General features: G+C 48.6%; 2 protein-coding genes across 4 annotated transcripts in view; one reads left to right on the forward strand and one right to left on the reverse strand.

Moving 5' to 3' along the window:
- LOC144784230 (uncharacterized) overlaps positions 1-20,278 on the reverse strand; it is a 1,557,451-nt gene that overhangs the window by 526,217 nt on the left and 1,010,956 nt on the right. The window lies entirely within an intron of this gene.
- LOC144785236 (uncharacterized) overlaps positions 9,365-20,278 on the forward strand; it is an 84,193-nt gene continuing 73,279 nt past the window's right edge. Inside the window, exon 1 of the mRNA XM_078664254.1 lies at positions 9,365-9,667. Within this exon, the coding sequence (XP_078520380.1) occupies positions 9,365-9,667 (303 nt within the window). The remainder of the gene's footprint in view (positions 9,668-20,278) is intronic.

Below are 20,278 nucleotides of genomic sequence, written 5' to 3' on the forward strand. Positions count from 1 at the left end.
CGAATTGACGAAGTGAGACCAACTTGAAATAATTAAAATTATATAATTTGTATTCCGTACAAAAGTTACAAAGAAGGAGATTAAGTCTCCTTAGTCAGAAATGGCTGATAATAGAGCTGCTGGAAAACTGAAACGAAACTGTATAAAGACATATTGTAGTATATACATAGTGCTCATAGCATGGTTAGGACTGACAATAGCCATTCCCTATCTAATGACCGGAAGTAAACAGAGTGACACTAGTGCACATGGAAAGGTAGCTAACATTAAGCAAGACAGAGTAGAATTAGAAGCACCAGATGAGTCAGGTTTACACCACAGTATAAATAGAAATGAGACGGATTTAAATGTTTTCGCTAAACTGTTAGTACATTATGTAGAAACAATGGAAGTTAGTGATTGTTATGTATATATGAAATTACAGACATCAGTAGCAGAAGGAGTGGCATATCATCATTTACCACGGACATATGGTATTTCATGTAGTATTTTAGCTAGCTTATTTTAGAAAAATGGAAAATTACAATATTATTATTCTAACATAGATGTGATTTTTTCTGAAATTCCTTTGCGCAGAAACATGAACCCTGTCCTTAGCAGTAGAGATTCACTGTTTATGGGTGAATATTTTCTAACAATGAAAACAATAGATATAGCTGAAGCACATAAGGAGAATCTAACATGTAGATTACATGAAGAAGAAAATACATTTTTGAATTTAGTAGAGAAAAGGAAACAGGATTTCCATAGAAGGGCTACCAAACCGAAACCTCAGATACCTAAATGGTCTGAGAGAGAAGATTTTATTGCAACTGGCAAGACTCATGCTGCTATGTCCCTAGATCTTGAAAAGAAGGGGAGAATCTGTCACCATACGTTAAAAACAGAGTATAACAATGTATTCATTGGTTCCAGTGAATGTGAACACAATTTTCTGATAATCGGGGGTTGGGGACTAAAAGGGGGAACTGATCCCAGTATTTCCTGTAGTATAATATATTTGTGGAAACAAAGCTTATTTTAAGCTGCCTGGCCATTGGTATGGGAGTTGCTATTTGGGAATAATATTTCCAAAGGTATATCATGTAAAAAGAATCACTGGAAGCAATGAAGAAAATAATGGACTAACACGAAAGAAAAGAGCTAGTTTTTCAGAAATTGTAGGAGCTATATTTAGTGCATTGATAACCTTCAGAGGGAGTAATTCTGAATACGCCAAAAAATTGTAAATTATCCACAGTGGTTGAGCGCTTGACTGACACTGCTGGAGGGTTCTTATTGATCAATACTGAATTAGTTGCGGTAAGATCTATGGTTTTGCAATATCGGCTTGCTCTTGATATTTTATTTGCAAAAGAGGGCGGAGTCTGTAAAATGTTGAAGGTGCAACATTGTTGCACTTACATACCTGACAAAAGTATCGAAATTGGGAGATATGTCCGAAATATCACGAATTTGGAAGAAGAATTTAAACCACTGGAGGTAGACAGTGCATGGAAGAGTGCATGGATGGTCTTTCTTCTGTAGGTAGTTGGTTTTCAAATGTTGGAGGAAGTATTATAGGTCAAATACTGATGCCAATAATGGGAATAACATTATTAGTCTTAATGATAATGATTTGGTGCAAATGTTGCAACAAAAGAAAATGGTATGGAGTGAATGAAAAAGTGAAGAGAAAATATGAAGAAATTCAACTAGAAGAAATAAAAGGGGATGTTTATAAAATAATGAAAGGTTTTGAAAAGAAAGGGGAAAAAGGAAATGCAAAAGTAATAGAAGAAATTGAATTGGGAAACTGCTAAAGTTGGCATCTGGTTTAGTATTTAGTGATGGCATAGAATGTCATCAAAGACGGGATTGATGGAGCAAGGTTTCGTAGGTAAAGAAACTTGCTTGGATTCAATTCTCTCGAAATAACATGTAACAAATTAACCAAGATGTTTGTGAGTACTAATAATTGCACCACACAACATTTCTGTATCTAGGGGAAGCTTTTAAAGGTGCTTTACTAACAATTAGCTCGAGTGTCTTAATATGGCTGCCGAAAACACAGGAACTCATCTGTGCATGTGTCTACTGCATCTACGTACTATAATGTCCTTTCCTTTTGGTGGAAATTCTTTGCAGCTGTGCAGTAGAGCCTAAAATGGCTGCTTTGAACCTCTCATGCTAATGCATATGCTTTTGCTTAAATTAAACCTCGTATGTTTGCTAATCTGCTAATGCAATAGTTAAAATAAAGTAATGGGATTAGAGTAGAAATAAGGGGTATACAGTGCATTCATTTATTTTCGTATTCTAATATGTCCTTCTTTGACTTTATTATTAACTCGTATTTGGGCCTGAAGGGTGACTTGTACTGCCATCTAGAAATTTCGAAAGCGCATGTGCTGGAAACATTGCAAGTCTTCGAGCGATGACATTAACAGAGTGCCAAGTCCCATCTTACCAGTGATGCGCCTGAGAACTTTACCTCCTGATCCGGAGAGGGGAAGAACACTTGCTAAAAATGTATACATTGTATACAAAGTAATATGAATATTGATGGGAAGAATAAAAGCTTGGGAAAGTAAAATTGTGGGTGGGAACATAATTAAACCAAAGAGAATTACTTCATATTAGTATGGTGTGACGACCTCTCCCTATCCCATTGACCAATCGAATGAAAAAAATACACCAATATTGAAACATTTGGGGGTGGTACATTCCCTGGAAAATGGTATAAGTAAGGTAGCCTTAGTCAGTTAGATTGTCCGACTTGTTACAGACCTGTCACTGACCCAAAGTATGCTGAAGAAGATCATGGATGATCGCGGAACTCAGAGGGGTGGTCGAGCACTCTGAAAGAAGATTTGGAGATTGCTGAAGGAGATGACTGTCCATTTAGAAGGGGAACAAGAGTAGCTACATAGAGGGGTGTAACGCTGGTGTTGCACTTAACAGAGGGTTCCTGTCCTGTCCTGCACCTGTCCTGACCTGATGGCCCCTGATTAGTCGGGAGCCCTTCTCTTTTTCCAGCCCTTGGCCAGGGGTTGGTCCTCGCACCATTCTAGGTAAATATAAATCTCTGTTGTATTTCTTTGTACCGTTTCCTCTTCTCACCCTTCTCAGGTACCAATGTCTAGAACTTTTGCTAAGTCTCTAAAGATTTATTCTTTGATTATTATTTTTCTACTTGAAAAGATATTTACTGACATGTACTAGTACTTGAATCACAAAATATTGCATAGATAAAGTGTTTAAAACTTTCCTGAGTCTGTAGTTATTCCATGAAATAGTTTAAATTGTTATTCTATACCTATTATTCTAACTACCAGATTCATTGGCCTGAGAAATTTGAAGTGACAAGGAATTGGTAAGTCATGGTGTACAGGTATAAAACATAATAAGGTAAATAAAACTCTTAATCGGCAAAAATAGATTACCGGTTTATAGTGTGTATGTTTATGGGCCCAGGTGAGTATGGCGTTTTTTAGAAATATCTTAAACTGGTAATCTCGCGCCATTACTTGCATGAAATTACCATCACTGCACCCATTTAGACGTTCTTTTCCTAAGTGCCACATTTACCTACCTCTATCTGTCCTTCCATCTACTCACTTGTTCCTCCATCCATCCATTCACCAACCTATCTAGGAGTTCTGCCATTCATCGTCCATTCACTCCTCCCTCTATTTTTTGCATTTTTTTCTATTGTTCCCCAGCCACATAAGCATCGAGAATCACAAGAAGCACTGCTGGCTACAGCAAAAGCATTCCCCAGAAGGCCACGCGGCCCTCATTCGTCTTCTCCACCTCCTCTAGCACTGTGCACCACCACGTCTGTCACGTCGGTCCAGATTTAAATATGAAGGTACTGCCATTTCACTTCCTCTGTGGGGTTGAAGGGGAAACTGATGGAGACCGGACCCTATTAAGCAAAGTAAAAGTTCAATTATCCCAGGGGAGCGTGGCTTAGCCGGCAACGATAGCGGTCGTGTATTGTGAGAGCTCCGACCAGCCTAAAACTATCCTGAGTAATTATCCTGGCCCCAGACATCCAAAAGTGACGCTGTTACTTCTCCTGAGGTTGTCTGCTCCGGGAAGATCCTCCAGTGGTGGCTGAGGTGCGACGTCTGCCTCGGTGGGGTGCGCAGTGTTCCGGCGAAGAGGAGCGGCCTGCAGGGAGCCGGCGACGTGCAAGCCGGGATCTCCATTACCCCGCTGGTCCAGTGAGGCGCGCCTGTGACTCGGTGTGCATGGGGAGGCGGGGCCGCTGCAGAGGGAGCACGGCCTGATCTGGCACCTCGGGAGTTGGGCGGGCCTGCCCCGACTTGAGGTCTACAGAGCGGCACTACCGCGGCGACGGACGGGCTAACAGCGGTGCCGGAGGTATTTGGGCAGTGACATCCTCCGAGGCGGCTCGGTGGGAGCGGCCGCCATTTTGGGGCACTGCAGTCACCCGAAGGAGGCAGTGGAGAGGTGCGCCCGCCATACTGGTGCCTAGCAGAGGGTGCCTCTCGGTGGCATGTTGGAGCTGGGGGGCCCCGGGGGGCTCCGGAGGCGGCAGAGTGGTCTGACTGGCTGAATTCACCCGGCAGGGTCTGCAACTGCGATCGCTGGCTGGGGGAGCCCAGTGAGGTGGATGAGCTTGGCCCGGTCCCTGCTGCAGTGCGGCGCGCTGGATAGGGCCCACGTGGGACGACGGGTGCACTTGGACTTACCCCCCCCCCCCCCCGCCCCCCCCATACTGGATTGAACTCTCTTGGTGTCTGCTCTCTGCGGCGGTGGGGAGGATCGGAGGCCAGATCGGGCCTCAGTGGGGGCTGAGGGCTGCGGAGCTCCGTGGCTGGGCGAGAAGGTTCACGAGCGGAGGTGCATTGGGGTCTGCATCCCGGGCCGGGAGGCCGCGCTCCTTTTGCGGGCGATCGCTGAGGCCTGCGGCTGGGGCTGTCTCCTCTCCTGGTGGTCATCAGCGGACAGGGGCCCGGGCGCACGGCCGTTGCACGGCTGCGACTGGGAGACTGCCATTGCGACTTGCAGAGTTGGATGCGGTCCTCCTGGGGACCGCTGGAAAGCGCCTGCTGGCGTGACTATCGTTGTGCCTGACCTCGGTGCTGCTGGTGGCGACGAACTGTGTGGTGAAGAGTACTATCGTTCCGGGGCCCGACGGAGCCATGATGACGCAGGATCGTACGGGTAGCGGCCGTACCAAGCAGGGGACCATCGATACATTCACAGAGGCGGGCCTGGCTGCCGGGGCAGCGGTGTCGCAGAACCAGGCACCTGACAATGCGGCGCTATTGGTGGCAATCACCCAGTCCAGGGATATGTTGGATGCCAAAATCGGGGCGGTGGGATCGGATGTCACGCTGCTTCTCCAGGATTTGAGGAATGCGGTCGAGAGCATCACTGGCACGGAGACCCGCATATCGGAGGTGGAAGACGATGTGTCCATCCTCAAAAAGAAGGTCGCGGACATGGAAAAAATACAGAAGGGCCTGCCATGCATGTCGGGGATGCAGAGGGGAGGGCTCGGCGGAATAACCTACGCCCTGATGCAGACCCCCCCCCCCCCAGGGGCCCACCCGTGGCCGATCATTGCCAAATTCCTAAATTTCTCAGATCGGGACACCATCCTGCCGCAAGCGAGGGTCAAGGCCTCCCTTACGTTTGGCAACGCGACCATCCTCATCTTCCCAGACTATACACGCTTGGTGCAGCAGCAGAGACAGTCTTTCCTTGCGGCGAAGGCCCGCCTTCGAGGTCTCAAGCTTCAGGATGCCCTGCTCTACCCGGCGCGGCTGAGAGTCATCTTCAAATCCAGTACGATGTTCTTCGACTCCCCAGAGGAAGTGTTTAAATGTACAGAGAAATGGTAAAACTTCGCGTCAACACGCCCCAGGTAGGGACTCAGACTCCTCCTCGAGTGGAATGGCCCGCGAGGGCCTCAGGAGCCAGCAGCGACGCAACAGGAGATCACGATCTGGACACAGCTCTCGCTCTGGTTCCGAGCTCCGGCAGAGGGATCCGTCCCCGGAGCGGCGAGCTGAGGGGAAATGACATTTGGGACTCCCGGGCGGACCTCAAAGTATGGTATGAATGGATGTCCGGATGGGCTAGTCTCTTCAGGGCTGGGAGCCTGGCCCCGCAGGAGTGGGTGGGAGGGAGTGAAGTCCTAAAGTTGTGGGTTGTCATTTGGGGATCCATTGGAGGGGTTGGTTCTTGTTCCCCCGTTGGGGACTAGGCTACGGTCCGACCGCGACAGGTGCTTCCATGTTGGTGAGGTACGGGGTTGGGGGTGGAGGGGGGGTAGCGAAGGGGTTTGGGGTTGAGGGGATTGTTCGGTCATGTTTTATATATGCCACACTGTTTGCATGCTGAGACACAGAGACACCTTCAGTTTACATAGCGTATTTCAATCATGTCTAACGTGGAGGGCGGGCAGGCCCCGGTTCCCTGCGCATACTTAGTTGGAATGTGCGCGGTGTGCTGGATAAGGTGAAACGGGGGGCGGTTCTTCAGTTTGCCAAAAGAGCCGGGGCAGATGTCCTACTGCTCCAGGAGACTCATTTGCTCGGTACCAAGGCATTATGCTTGCAACGATTTGGGTTCCATCAGGTATTCCACTCGGGATTCACGCGAGGTTCAAGGGGGGTTGCGATCCTTATACACTGCAGGGTCTCCTATATACAAGAAAAGCTCTGGACGGATACACAAGGGCGCTATGTTGTCGTACAGGGCAAGATTGAGGGTGAAAGGGTGACCCTCGGTAGCGTTTACGCCCCACCGCTGCTACAGTGGACCTTCATAGAGAGACTTATGTCACTTTGGAGTGACATGCCAGATACCTTCTCTGTGGTTGGGGGGGACTGGAAAGATGTAATGGAACAGGGTAGCGATAGGTGGAGAAGCAAGGTGACTGACGGGGAGGGGGCCCATCTACTAAACTTCGTGCCCTGGCCACAGGCCTCGACTGGACGGACATTTGGAGACACATGCATGGCTCACGTAGGGAGTACACCTACTTTTCCACGGTACACGACTCATTCTCCAGATTGGACTATATCTTTGTCCCCAGGGGGCTGACACCTAGGATAATATCGGCTGATATTCTGCCGAGAGCTTTGTCCGATCATTCGCCAGTGGTCCATAGGTTCAGAATAGGCCCGAGCAGGCAGCCACTTAGGTGGCGTACGTCAGGGTGGCACCTGTTGAAAGATGAATACAGGGAGCACTTGACCAAAGAAATAGATGACTATTTGGTCACTGAACTTGGGTTCCGTGGAATCCCCAACTACCCTTTGGAAAGCCTTAAAACCCACGTTGCGGGCGTCGACATTTCCTGGTGCGCGGCGGCGCGTAGGGAGAGGCAGCGGGACTTGGTGCAACGGGAGGCGGCTCTGGAGGCGCTGGAACGTAGGGGTCGCGAAACGGGCGGTGGACCTGCCAGATGACAGCTCGTGCTGGCTCAGCAGCAGTATACTGCGGTGTTGATGGAAGAGGCACGGCAGGCATGGCTAGCTACTCTTAGTCGGGTGTACCAGTGGGGTGATAAATCAAGCAAGTTGCTTCACCGCTTGTGCCAGGGCACATTCCCCGCCCAGCCGCTGCCCCAGATATTAGATTCGGAGGGGGTGCCAGTGCTTGAGCCTCCGGCCATCGCGGAGAGTTTCGCAGCATATTATTAGGAGCTATACGCGCCACGGGAATGCCTGGTGGAAGATGTTATCCAGCGGTTCATCGATGATCTTCCCCCGCGGTCGGTTTCAGACAAAGTACGGGAGCAATTGGATAGGCCCCTGTCTGATGACGAATTGGCGCAGCTTTGGGAGAGAAGAATCCCGGAAAGGCTCCGGGCCCCAACGGCTTTCCATGCGAATTTTTCAGGTGGTTTTTCGTGCAGCTGGGCCCACACCTCCGCCCGGTTGTGGAGGAGGCATGTGAGGATGGTGTGCTCCTCCCGGATTGGCAGCACGCGAAGATTGTGGTCTTTTAAAACCGGGTAGAACCCCGGAGACCCACGCGCTCTACCGCCCTATCCCCCTACTCAATACTGAGGCCAAGGTCCTAGCTTAGGCGTTAGCTAACAGGCTCAAGCCCCATATTGTGGATTTAATTCACCCCGATCAGGCGTGGTTCATGCCTCGGAGGGCGACTCGCCACAATATTAGACGGGCCCACGTCGCAATATCGGCTTGGAGGAATCTGGGGGAGCAGGCAGCGTTATTCCTGGCAGACATGGACAGGGCCTCGATTCCCTGAGCTGGGTATATCTGTTCGCACTACTGCGTCGCCTCAATTTTGGCCCACGCTTCATGGCTTATCTGCAATTGCTGTACACGGAACTCACGGCGTCCGTACGAGTGGGAGGGGCAGTCTCTCGTTCCTTCCAGGTCCGACGGGGTACAAGCCAGGGCTGTCCCCTTTCTCCCTATATATTTGCGCTAGCCATGGAGCCCCCGGCGGCATGGGTGCGTATAGACGCCCAGCTCTGGGGCTTTGGGTGGTCGCCGGGCCTCAACGATAAAATAGCACTCTATGCTGACGACGTCTTGTTCTTCCTCACCTACCTGGACCGGTCGGGACCGTGGCTGCTACGTATTTTACAGATTTTTGGTGAAACCTCCGGCCTCTATATGAACCCGGGCAAATCAACGCTATGGGTTTTGGGCGGACAGGGGCGGGTGGGAGCATGGGCCTCTGGTCTTCAGCTGGCGTCTGGAGGGATGAAATACCTAGGGGTGTACCTGTCAGAGGAGGCGGTTGCCTCCCGGGAACGCAATCTTGCCCCGGTGTGGGACCGCACGCATGAGGACCTGAGGGTTTGGTCCTGAATGCCTCTAACGATATATGGCAGATCGGCCATCTTTAAAATAGTGGCGCTCCCTCGTCTACTGTACCAATTGCAGAATCATCCCTACCGGATTCCGCTCGGCTGGTTTCAGCAGGTTAATTCGGTGCTGGGTGGGTTTCTGTGGGAGGAGGGACCACACGGGTGGCGTTATGTACGTGCTTCTTATCCTCCTATACTGGGGGGCTAGCCACCTCTGATGTTCTCTCCTACTATCAGGCGGCGCACTTGCTGGTGCTCAATGAGTGGTGGTATGGCGATAGGGGTGATCCGTCCTACGCGGTCGAGCGACACCTAATGGGTTCAGCGTCCATACATACACTGTTGTATTCCGCCTCGCTGCGGAAGTGCCTTCCCTCCGCCACACAGGTAGTGTTCTATGTCTGGAGGCAAACACTGGTTAGGATGGGGTGGTGGAATGTGCTTACCCAAAAGACTCCTCTCTGGCAAAATGGACGTCTTCCCAATCTTGATGCATTACAGGGTTTCCGGGGCTGGGACGCGATCGGCATCTCCACCCTGGGAGACGTAATGTCGGGCTGTACCCTGGAGTCCTTTCAGAACCTGCAAGACGAATATGGGATGCCCCGTTCCCAATTCTTCAAATACCTTCAGTTTAGGCACGCATGGACGCCTTATCTGAAGAACCTGGAATCCCTTCCTGAGTTCAGTCCCCTGGAGACCAAAGTGTTTATGGACGAAATACCAGATAAGAAAATTTCACGCATTTACCAGACCTTAGTCCACCATTGTTCCACTGACCTACACAGACTCAGGACGGCGTGGGACAGAGATGTTGGGGAGAGGAAGGAGGAAGACTGGGCAGAGGCCTTGGCAAGCCCGAGAGGGGCGGCAATTTCCTCACGACTGAGACTTATCCAGTTTAAATATCTACATCGCACATACTTTACACAAGAGCGCCTATGGAGGGCAGACAGGATTAGCTCCCCCGACTATCTTCGATGCGGCACAGAGGAGGGTACACTTTTGCACACTGTCTGGGGGTGCTCGGCGCTGCATAGATTCTGGAATGGAGTGTTTGATTGTCTGTCTGAGGTATTGGCATGGGAGCTCCTGTGAGCGCCGAAATTGGCTTTGTTGCGCGTGATGGATGGGATTGGGGGCAATAGGTACAAGCGCCACCTGTTACTGCTGGGCCTTACGTTGGCTAAGAGAGACATTGCTAGGGCTTGGAAGGCGCCTCAGGATCCACCATTGACTGTTTGGAAGAACGGCATGGACTTCTGTATGGGACTTGAGCAACCTGTGTTCGTAGCCAGGGGATGCCCTCGTAAGCACTTTAAGATCTGGAAGAGGTGGGCGGACTATCGTGGTCTGGACTTAGACCTGCCGCCTGAGAGGGCCGCCCTCCCAACGATTTGACAGATGGTTGATTGATTGTGAGAATTGAGTGTCTCGATGGACTTGGCAAGCTTTATTATGTTTTTATATATTGTGAATAAGTGGCAGCTTCAGCGCAACGGGGGGAGGGGCTGGGGGGAGGTGTTGCTCGTTTCTCTATAAAAAGTCTAAGACGTTATTGCCGATCTATTAATGTGTGCAGTGGTCTCCGGTTCCCGGAGCTATGCAATATATGTGAAATTATGACAAATAAAATCTGTTTAAAAAAAAAAAAAAAGTGGACCCCCAGAATTTGAAATGGTGACAATGTCAGCCACTAAGAGCACTGCAGGAAGTATGGCAGCTTCATTGGAGGAGCCGCTTGAAAGATGTTTAAAGATGCCACCTTCTAGCCTGGCTAACTCCGCTAGAATTTCTTTTGCATCTTCAGCTGTAGGCTGTCTGCTCTTGTATCATTTTAGATCGGTCTACTTGAAGAGGAAATTCATGACCTCAAGGCCTATCATTACTTAATGCACTTCTACCAAATGTCATTTGGGAGTGGCTAGATTCAAATACTTTACATGGAGATACAATTTTTCAGGGTGCAAGTCCCCTTTTGTGGAAAGCGAGCTCACAGATTTTGAGAAAAGAAAAAAATATATAGAACTACTCTTCAGAATAGCTTAAAACTTGGCTATCTAACCGAGCAAAAGCTAGATAGTTGCCCTAATCAACATTTAGATGAGGCTGAAGTGTTAAAATGTACTCTTTGAGCCAAAAGACCCTAGTTTGTGAATTTTGTGATACACAAATAGCCATATAGATAGATTAAAAAGAGAAAGCCAGGCGTAAGGACATTAGCTCTATCAATGATCTGATACTTGGACGGTCAAGCTAGACCTAGATAGAGGGACACTCAACTGAAACATATGAATTGAGTTGGACATGGTCAACGGCCTCAGCAGAAACCTAATACACTCTAGTATGAATGAAGCATCAATCAATCAATCATAACATTTGTATAGCGCGCTACTCACCCGGAAGGGTCTCAAGGCGCTGGGGGAGAGGGGTTAGTTACTGCTCAAACAGCCAGGTCTTGAGTTGCTTCCGTCTTGTCGGAGTTCAGTTTCAGGTGGCTGTTCTTCATCCACTCGGCGACGTCTTTCATCCCTTCGTGTAGGCTGGTTCTGGCGGTGGCGGGGTCGTTGGTGAGGGAGAGGATCAGCTGGGTATCGTCGGTGTAGGAGATGATGTTGAGGTTGTGTTGGCGAGCGATGGCTGCGAGGGGGCTCATATAGACGTTGAAGAGGGTTGGGCAGAGTGATGATCCTTGTGGTACGCCGCAAATGACTTCGGTGGCCTCGGATCTGAACGGGGGGAGGCGGACTCTCTGGGTTCTTCCGGTGAGGAACGAGATGATCCACTCCAGTGCCTTCTCTTGCATTCCGATGTTGCTGAGGCGCTGTACTAGGGTGCGGTGGCAGACAGTGTCGAACGCTGCGGAGAGGTCCAGGAGGATGAGGGCTGCTGTTTCCCTGTTGTCGAGCAGGGATCTGATTGTCATCGGTGGCTGCGATCAGGGCGGTCTCGGTGCTGTGGTTGGCTCGGAAACCGGACTGCGAGGGGTCGAGGGATCCTTTCGTCTCGAGGAAGGCAGCGAGCTGTCTGTTGACGGTCTTCTCGATGACTTTGGCAGGAAAAGGGAGGAGCGAGATGGGGCGGAAGTTCTTGAGGTCGGTGGGGTCCGCTGTTGGTTTCTTCAGGAGGGTGTTGAGCTCGGCGTGCTTCCAGCTATCCGGGAAGGTGGTGGTGTGGAAGGAGGTGTTGATGATGTCCCGCAGTTGGGATGCGATGATGGAGTCGGCCTTGTTGAAGACGTGGTGGGGGCAGGGATCGGTTGGTGATCCGGAGTGGATGGTGTTCATCGTGCGGGTGATGTCTTCGGTGCTGACCGGGGTCCAGTTGCAGAGGGTGGTGGTGGGGGCATTGGTTCGGCGGTTGGGTGCGTGGTTGGTGCGCCGAAGCTGTTGTGTATGTCGGCGATCTCGCGGTAGAAGAACGAGGCGAGTGAGTCGCAGAGGTCTTGCGAGGGAGTGATGTCGTTGTTTCCGGCGCTGGGGTTGGAGAGCTCTTTGACGATGCTGAAGAGTTCCTTGCTGTCGTGGGCATTGTTGTCCAGTCGTTCTTTGAATGCTGTCTTCTTGGTGGTGCGGATCAGCTGGTGGTGCTTGGAGGTGGCGTGCTTGAGGGCGGTCATGTTGTCTGAGGTCTGGTCGTGGCGCCAGACTTTCTCGAGGGTGCGACAGTTCTTCTTGAAGTCCTTGAGTTCGTCGGTGAACCAGGGAGCTTTCTAGCTGCTGGGCCTGCTGGGAGGGTTCTTTAGTGGTGCAAGGTCATCGGTGCAGGCGGTCAGCCACTGTGTGAGGTTGCTGGCTGCCTCGTTGGGGTCCGTAGTGCTGGCGGGAGGGTTCTGGCGGAGGGAGGTGGTGAGCTGCTCGGCCGTGATCTTGCTCCAGCTTAGGCGAGGAACCTGTTGTGGGTGGTGGTGGGTCGTGTTTCTCCTGAAGTTGATGTGGACGCAGCTGTGATCAGTCCAATGAAGTCCGGTGGAGTGGCTGAAGGAGATGTGCTTGCTGGAGGAGAAGACGGGGTCAAGTGTGTGGCCGGCGTAGTGGGTGGGGGTGTTCACCAGTTGCTTGAGTCCGAGGTTGGCGAGGTTGTCCAGCAGGGTGGTGGTGTTGCTGTCATTGTTGTTCTCCAGGTGAAAGTTGAGGTCCCCTAGGAGGATGTAGTCAGAGGAGGCGAGGGCGTGCGGGTTGATGAAGTCTGCGATGTCTTCGCTGAATTGTGTGCCGTCTTGGGGTCGGTGTGTATCTGGAAGTGGAGGTGCTCAGCGGCGGTGAAGGTGTCGTTGGAGTTGGTCGAGATGCGGATGGTGTTCTTGTGTACGATGGCGATGCCTCCTCCAGTCTGGTTGACGCGGTCCCTCCGGGTGATCTTGTATCCGTCCGGTATGGCTATGGCGATGTCGGGTGCTGAGGAGGCGTTCATCCAGGTTTCCGTGAGGAAGGCGACGTCTGGTGTTGTTGTGTCGAGCAGGTTCCAGAGTTCCACGGCGTGTCTGTGGACGGAGCGTGTGTTGAGCAGGATGCACTTGAGGTGGTTGCTGCTGGTGCTCGGCTTGGCGGTTGCGGTGCAGGTCAGGAGGCAGGTGAAGGGTCCGTGGGTGCGTTTCGGGGTGGCTCGGTAGCAGGCGGGGTTCCGTCCGGCGTTGAGTGCGTTGAGGGTGGCGGTGTCATAGGTCCGTCGTGTGGTCTGGCGTCAGCGGGGGCCATGGGTCCTGGCGCTGGGCGCGGTCCAGGCGCGGACGGGCGTAGACGAGCTTGCCTTTGGCGCGCCTTCGGCGCACAATCGGCGCGCACGCTGCGCGTCCGCGCGGTCTCCATATAAGGCGAAGTGGGAGGGAGGGGCAGCTGGGAGCGGAGAGGACACAGAAGAAAAGGGGGCGGGCCGTGATGTCACGGCGGCGGGAAGTCACAACAGGGGAGGCAACGAACCAACGTAACAGAGGTACAGATAACAAGATACAACAGAGGTAACTGCAAAAAGTAAGAAAGCAATAATCAGGGCACAGGAGGGCAAAAACGGCAAAACGGCACAACGAGCAGCAGCGAGGGGGTACAGACACAGCTGGAGGGCCGTGCGGCGCGGGGGTGTCCTAAGGACAGGTCACACTCACCTGCGCCGCGCGGTCTCCATTCAAGGCCAAGTGGGAGGGAGGGGCAGCTGGGAGGCGGGAGCGGGGGTGACACAGAAGAAAAGGGGGCGGGCCGCGATGTCACGGCGGCGGGAAGCGGGGAGCGGGGGTCACACCAGGGGAGGCAATGAACCAACGTAACAGAGGTACAGATAACAAGATACAACAGAGGTAACTGCAAAAAGTAAGAAAGCAATAATCAGGGCACAGGAGGGCAAAAACGGCAAAACGGCACAACGAGCAGCAGCGAGGGGACACAGACACAGCTGGAGGGCCGTGCGGCGCGGGGGTGTCCTGAGGACAGGTCACCCATGGCAAATGGAGGCAAATGAAGCCTCCAGAGCCGAAGATTCAGAGTCGCACATAAGAAGGAAACATGTGACTGAAAGCTCAATGCTCTATTAGATATTAGACAGTCAGATAATCAAAACGTGGAAGTTTGGTTTGTATTTTCTCCTGCATATCATCATCCTACAAACCAGGCTTTCCCTTCAAGTGTTGTGGCTCTCAAGCCAGGTCGAATTCTAAGTATTTCAGAATAGTACCCCGTGCTTGCTACTATTTTGGTGGTCCCAGACAAAAATATCAGAAATAAAGAGCATGTCTTATTAATAAAAATATTTAGTTGCAGTGATAAACAAGCATTGGAAATGCAATTAGTCTCGCAATGACATTAGTTTGAGTTATTGACATTGTAAATGACAATTTTTTTCTTTTTCTTCTTTAAAACTTAACAAAAGGCAATGGTATTTACAATGGCAATAGAAACTTCAAACAGATGTACGTGTTCTTCCATTGCCTTTCCCTGTGGAAATTGCAATCAAATCCCAATTTATTGCATGTTTAGCCCGGATAATTGAGACACACATGCATTAGATAGCAATTTAGGCACAGGGATGCCGGTGGCGATCCCCACTATCAGGTACATTTTATACCTGATAATTATAAATATTAACCGAAACCTTTAGAGACCGGTGAATAAGTAGTAACGTTAGAAACCAGTCCCAAGAGGCAACTGGAGTTTCCTTGAGGGAGAACAGGCCATGGCACATGCTCGTGGGGTGAATTGTTGAACATGGAGCTGACGAACATACAATGCCCTCATATTATGAGGCTGGATTGTGGAATTGTTAGAGTTGTGTTTTAGATTTAGTGGCAGGGTTAGTGTTGGGTGTAAGGTGTGGGTTAAAGGTGAAAAGTAGGATAATGCAAGGCATTGGAGTAGGTGTTTCTTGAGGGTGAAAATTAGGGTTAGGGTGCATGATCTGTTTGATTTAAGAATGAAAGCTGGGGTTAATGCGAGGGATAGAAGCAAGGTTAGGCATATGGTCTAGGTTAAGAGTGAAAGCTATAGTTATGGAGAGAAACAGGCCAGGATTATGGTTGAAAGTTGAGTGTTATGACTGGGTTAAGAGAGAAAGCTAGGGTTAGATGAGGTATAGTTGCAGAGTTGGGCATAAGCTCTGGGTTGCCGACTGATGTGGGGCTAGGGAAAGAGTTTGAGTTTAGTTAAACTGTAGAACACAGTTAAGATTAGGGTTAATGTTACAGTTAACGTTCAGGGAGAAAGTGAGGTACACAAAAGAAAACAAATTAGAGAAAAATACATTTTAGTATGTAAGAAGCTCCCACAGGATCCATTTTAAAGGGGGTTAGTTTGACAGAACACATATGGATAAGATATATACACAATGGCAGTCATTCACTGAAAGAATGCAGCTGTATTTCCCCAAGGTGCACCATATTTCCCAAATGGTTGTATATTCAAATGGCCTCTTTGCAAAATGTATGTGTCTGCCAGCAAGTCCACTTGACCTCTTTGCTCAGGTCATGAAGGTTTATGAGAAAAGCATTCGACGTATTGTGTCACTCTTGTGGCACACACGTCATTTTCTAGAAGTGCCTCTACAGCCCAACTCCTTGGTAATATTTGTAAGTTAAAAATATTTTTCATGAATGCTGCCGGACAGTAAACTGAGTTTAAGAGATAAAACTGATACAAAAATGATCTACCTGTTATCTGCACCATTCAACATTCCTTAGTGAAACAAAAACATAAATCCATCACTATACTTGGCTCCAATTCATAAGATGAAGAACCATTTTATGCAATAACCACTCAACGTAAGCACAGTTTCTTGATAGCACTGTCATCGCGAAAGCATACAAATTTGTACCTTTGGAAATAATATCAACACCAGATACCCCGAGGGGAAATCTGAGCAACTACATAGCACAATATAACTATTAGGTCTGCAAATAAAAAAACAGAAACCAGCAAAGACAACAATGGTGAAGTGCATGGGATGTAGGCTGAAGAGATGGGGGGGGGGGGTTGTTTAAACATATAGTGCACAGTCCGTTTTTAATGTCCACCTCTCATCAGGGTGCATTTCTCAGTGTGGTGACAATACTATCACAAAATAAGGTAATACGTGTTTTTTTTTACAGTGATTGAATAGAACTGGTTATCAGTCTAACATGAAGCACGCTCTTAACTTTAATACACAAACATTCAAATGTGTTCTAAAGACTATTTAGACAACAATTGCCACAAATTAACACAGCACTTCGCCACCAAACTTGTAAAAAGAGGCAAAAATTGTCTTTTTTGAAAAAACTGACAATGACATAAGGGACATTCACATAAAGCCATCCATATACCCTGCTCATGATGGAAGTGGCTTTTAAGCAGCACAACTGCTTCTAAATCAGAAAACAGCACAACGAAGCTAACGCAATTCATAATTCACACATTAAAGGAATCTCGTCTGTTATTTCCTTTTACAAACAGGAATGCACACTCCAACACTTGTTGGCCTGTTTTGTTTCTTTTCAGGGTGGCAGTTCAGGTCTGTTGCACAACAGGTGCCACTGCTTCAAGGGTCTGACTTCTGCAATGGCGGTGGGCCCTTGGGTAGCATGCCTGCTAGGCTGCTCTCACTTCTCAACTAACGTGTGAGCCTTTGCTTGAGGAATGTAAGAGATGTGCAAGTCCAAGCAATTGCTGCAAGCACTCCCCAACAACAATTAGTTGTTCTTGTAGTGTCCTGGTCATGACATATAAAGGCATATAACGGCAGCTTGTCTTGGCTTTTCAAAACGCATGCAACTCTTTCAGCTACTGCAACAAAATAACAAGCATTTGCAATGCAATAGGTCTCGCATTTCTTTAAAGTTAGAGCTGTTGGCGTTGAAAATAACAATGTTTTTACTTTCTTTTTTTATTTGCAGTGGAGTTATTATATTTTTCATAGCACTGTTGGCAATGGTATAAAAAATAAAAGTATAAAACATTGTCACTTTCAATGCCAACAGCTCTAACTTTAACAAATGCGAGACCTATTGCATTGGAAAAGCAATCGGTCTCGCATTTGTTGGAGTTTATGGCATTATCAAGGCCAATGTTTTTTACCTAGCCATGTTGCAGGGTGCAGTACCATATGTGACCAAAAGAGTTCCCATGGCAACTCTTTTGGTCACATATGGTACTGCACCCTGCAGACGATATGGTAAATCCACCCTACCCATAATGCATTGCATGCAAGACAGTACCATGAGTACATTCAAATAGCTATGTCCATTTATACAATTAGTAGCTTTGAAATGAGACAAAATAATTATTATATTAATTCCGAATTAGATTGTACTCTGTGTGGAGCTGATGAAGGGAAATTTATAGAAGGTCTCGTATAAATGTGAGATGTGCTAGTGAGTAAAGTAACCACTGCCAGCCTTGCTTAGGACCAAGCGTGTATCCAGCCAGAAGCCCTTTAAGAAGATAGTGCCTTGAGGTTGTAATTAAAACCTAGGGAGTAACAACACATGTAACAGGGGATGTCCTCATGGGAGGTTACAAAAAAAGATAAGTAGGGACTACTAAGCCTATTGACCAATGAAAAGCATCCATTTACAAAGAGCAGGGACATGAGTCAATTAAAAAGATGGGCAGAAAGTGGGTGGAGTTTTATGCCCATTGTTAGAAATGGGATGTCTGGTTGGCTAGGGTTTGCGCCAAAGCCAGGCAGAGACCCCCATTCTAGTCAGGGCAAGGGAATTACACGCCAAGATAACCCCTGCTCACCCCCTTGGCAACTTGGCACGAGCAGTCAGGCTTAACCCGGAGGCAATGTGTAAAGCGGTTGTGCAACACACACACACAGCAGCAACACACTAAGCACACCACAAAAAGGAACTCCACACAAGGTTATATATGAAAATAGCCTTTGTATTACCATTAACACATTAGATCATAATCACACATATACACTGTGCCAACTGGCACTGGGCAGTATTAACAGGGTGTTATATACATGTGACAGAGAACCACTGTTAGAATCAGCACAGTAGAAATAGTAGATGTAGCACATAGAATAACTGTAGCACAAAATAATAATTGTAGAGCACAACCAGTAACTACTGGTAAAAGGTAGGAACACACTACGCAATACTAATCACCTAGGCATAGATCGCGCAGGTAACCATAAACTCGCTAGCATAAACCATACTAGGCGAAACAACTCCTAATCATGAAACACTGGTAGAGGTATCAGGCAGGATGCATAAATACATTACGCATACATCACATTAGGCATTAAGTAATTACTATCATGAACACAGCATGCAATCACCTTGCGCAAGAATCACTTTAGATACTGACCCCAGGCCAACTGGCCATCCACGGGACTCAAATGCCCTTTGTCCCAAAAGTCAGGGCTGGCTCGCCTACAGCAAAAAGCAACAACGCAAAAGAACAGGCCTAAATGTGGCAGCTGCCCACTACTTGCTGGGCAGCTGTAAAATCCAAATGATGGGCACGGGCACTTCAGTGCCCTCAGGAATCCACACTGGGGCTCTCTAAGCAATTATGCGCAAAGTTGCAGCTGCCCACTGACAGGCGGGGCTGCTGTAGAAGAATGTGAGCCCCTACCCTGGGACTCAAACAGAACAATGGCCCAGAGGAAAAGAATGGCGCTGGTGCCACTGCGCCTACTGAACCCCCACTGGGGCTCTTAGCGTAGTAGGGCAAAACGTTGCAGCTGCCCACTGTCGGATGGGGCAGCTGAGAAAGAAACCAGCACCAACCAGGAGTCCCACTCAGGGACTCTGGAATGGAACAATTGCCCAATAGGTGCAGCGGCCCGCATCTGCGGTGCCGCTGTGGAGTGAGACCAGCACAGATACTTTGGGGGCCACTCCCAGCACTCACAGTCCCTTGACAGCCTCCTCCCACTCACCTGAGCGGCTTGGAGACTCAGCTCCTTTCTCGGGGTACGTGTAGAAAATAGAAACCTTCTCAGGGGTCCTACTGATACTTGGTCCTTTTAAACCAACAAAGAAGAAATTGGCACAGAAGCTGAAATATAAAACTAACGTCTTTATTACCCTCAAATGAGGGAGACTACATCACACAGAAGTCTTAGCAACTGAATGAGGCAGTCTGAGGAATACAGAAAACAGGGGCCTTATATATGCTTAGGGTTACATAGTCAGCATAAGACCAAGGGGCAGTCCTGGAACATGTAAGCATGCAAAAATGACTAAGATGGGCGTGCAAGATCTGCTTGCTCAACAAAGTGGGAGGAGGTAACAGTTGCTAATTCTGGTGAATACATCCTGACATTTACAGACTAGAAACAGTTGCAAGGATAGCTGCAAGCTCAACTGAGCATGTGCGAAGGTGGAAGATGCTAAATATAGTTCGCTTCTAGGCAGATTACGAGAGCAGTCAACACTGAGGGAGGACAGAGCACATGGCGAGCAAGTGGCAGCATATGGCAAACAAGATGGCTGCCAGGAATACAAAATGGCTTTCAGCTCATTCTAACAAATCCCTCTAATTATTTAACAGATAGTCCTTTCAGCATGAGCTAAAGACATTCCTATGATCCAGTAGGAACATAGAAAATATTTGCACATTAATTTTCATAAATTTATCAATATCCTAATCTATTGCTAGGTGGGCATTTTCCATTCTAAACATTTCATTAAGCGGGTACATGTAAGGTATAAGCAGGAATACAAAGGGAACGAGGCATTGGGTCATAATTAACATACAGAGAAAGTAATGACCACTATCACAAACATAATTATCATTTTTCCTAGTCCTAAACAAAAGCAAATCCTAAAATCATCTAGTAAACATTTTCAGGGCTCCTATGCATTTCAGTGACTATTCATTTTAATTTCAGAATAGCCAACAACACATATCTAATAAAAACATTTACCAATTGACATTTACATTTTCCTTTTATGAGGGCTAGAACATCAATCATATCTGGGACCAGGAGGACCACACAGGGCCATAGGAATTAGGACGAAGAGCTGCAAAGGGCTGCTCCTCC

This window comes from Lissotriton helveticus, chromosome 10 (genome assembly GCF_964261635.1).
Source record: "Lissotriton helveticus chromosome 10, aLisHel1.1, whole genome shotgun sequence".
Taxonomy (NCBI): domain Eukaryota; kingdom Metazoa; phylum Chordata; class Amphibia; order Caudata; family Salamandridae; genus Lissotriton; species Lissotriton helveticus.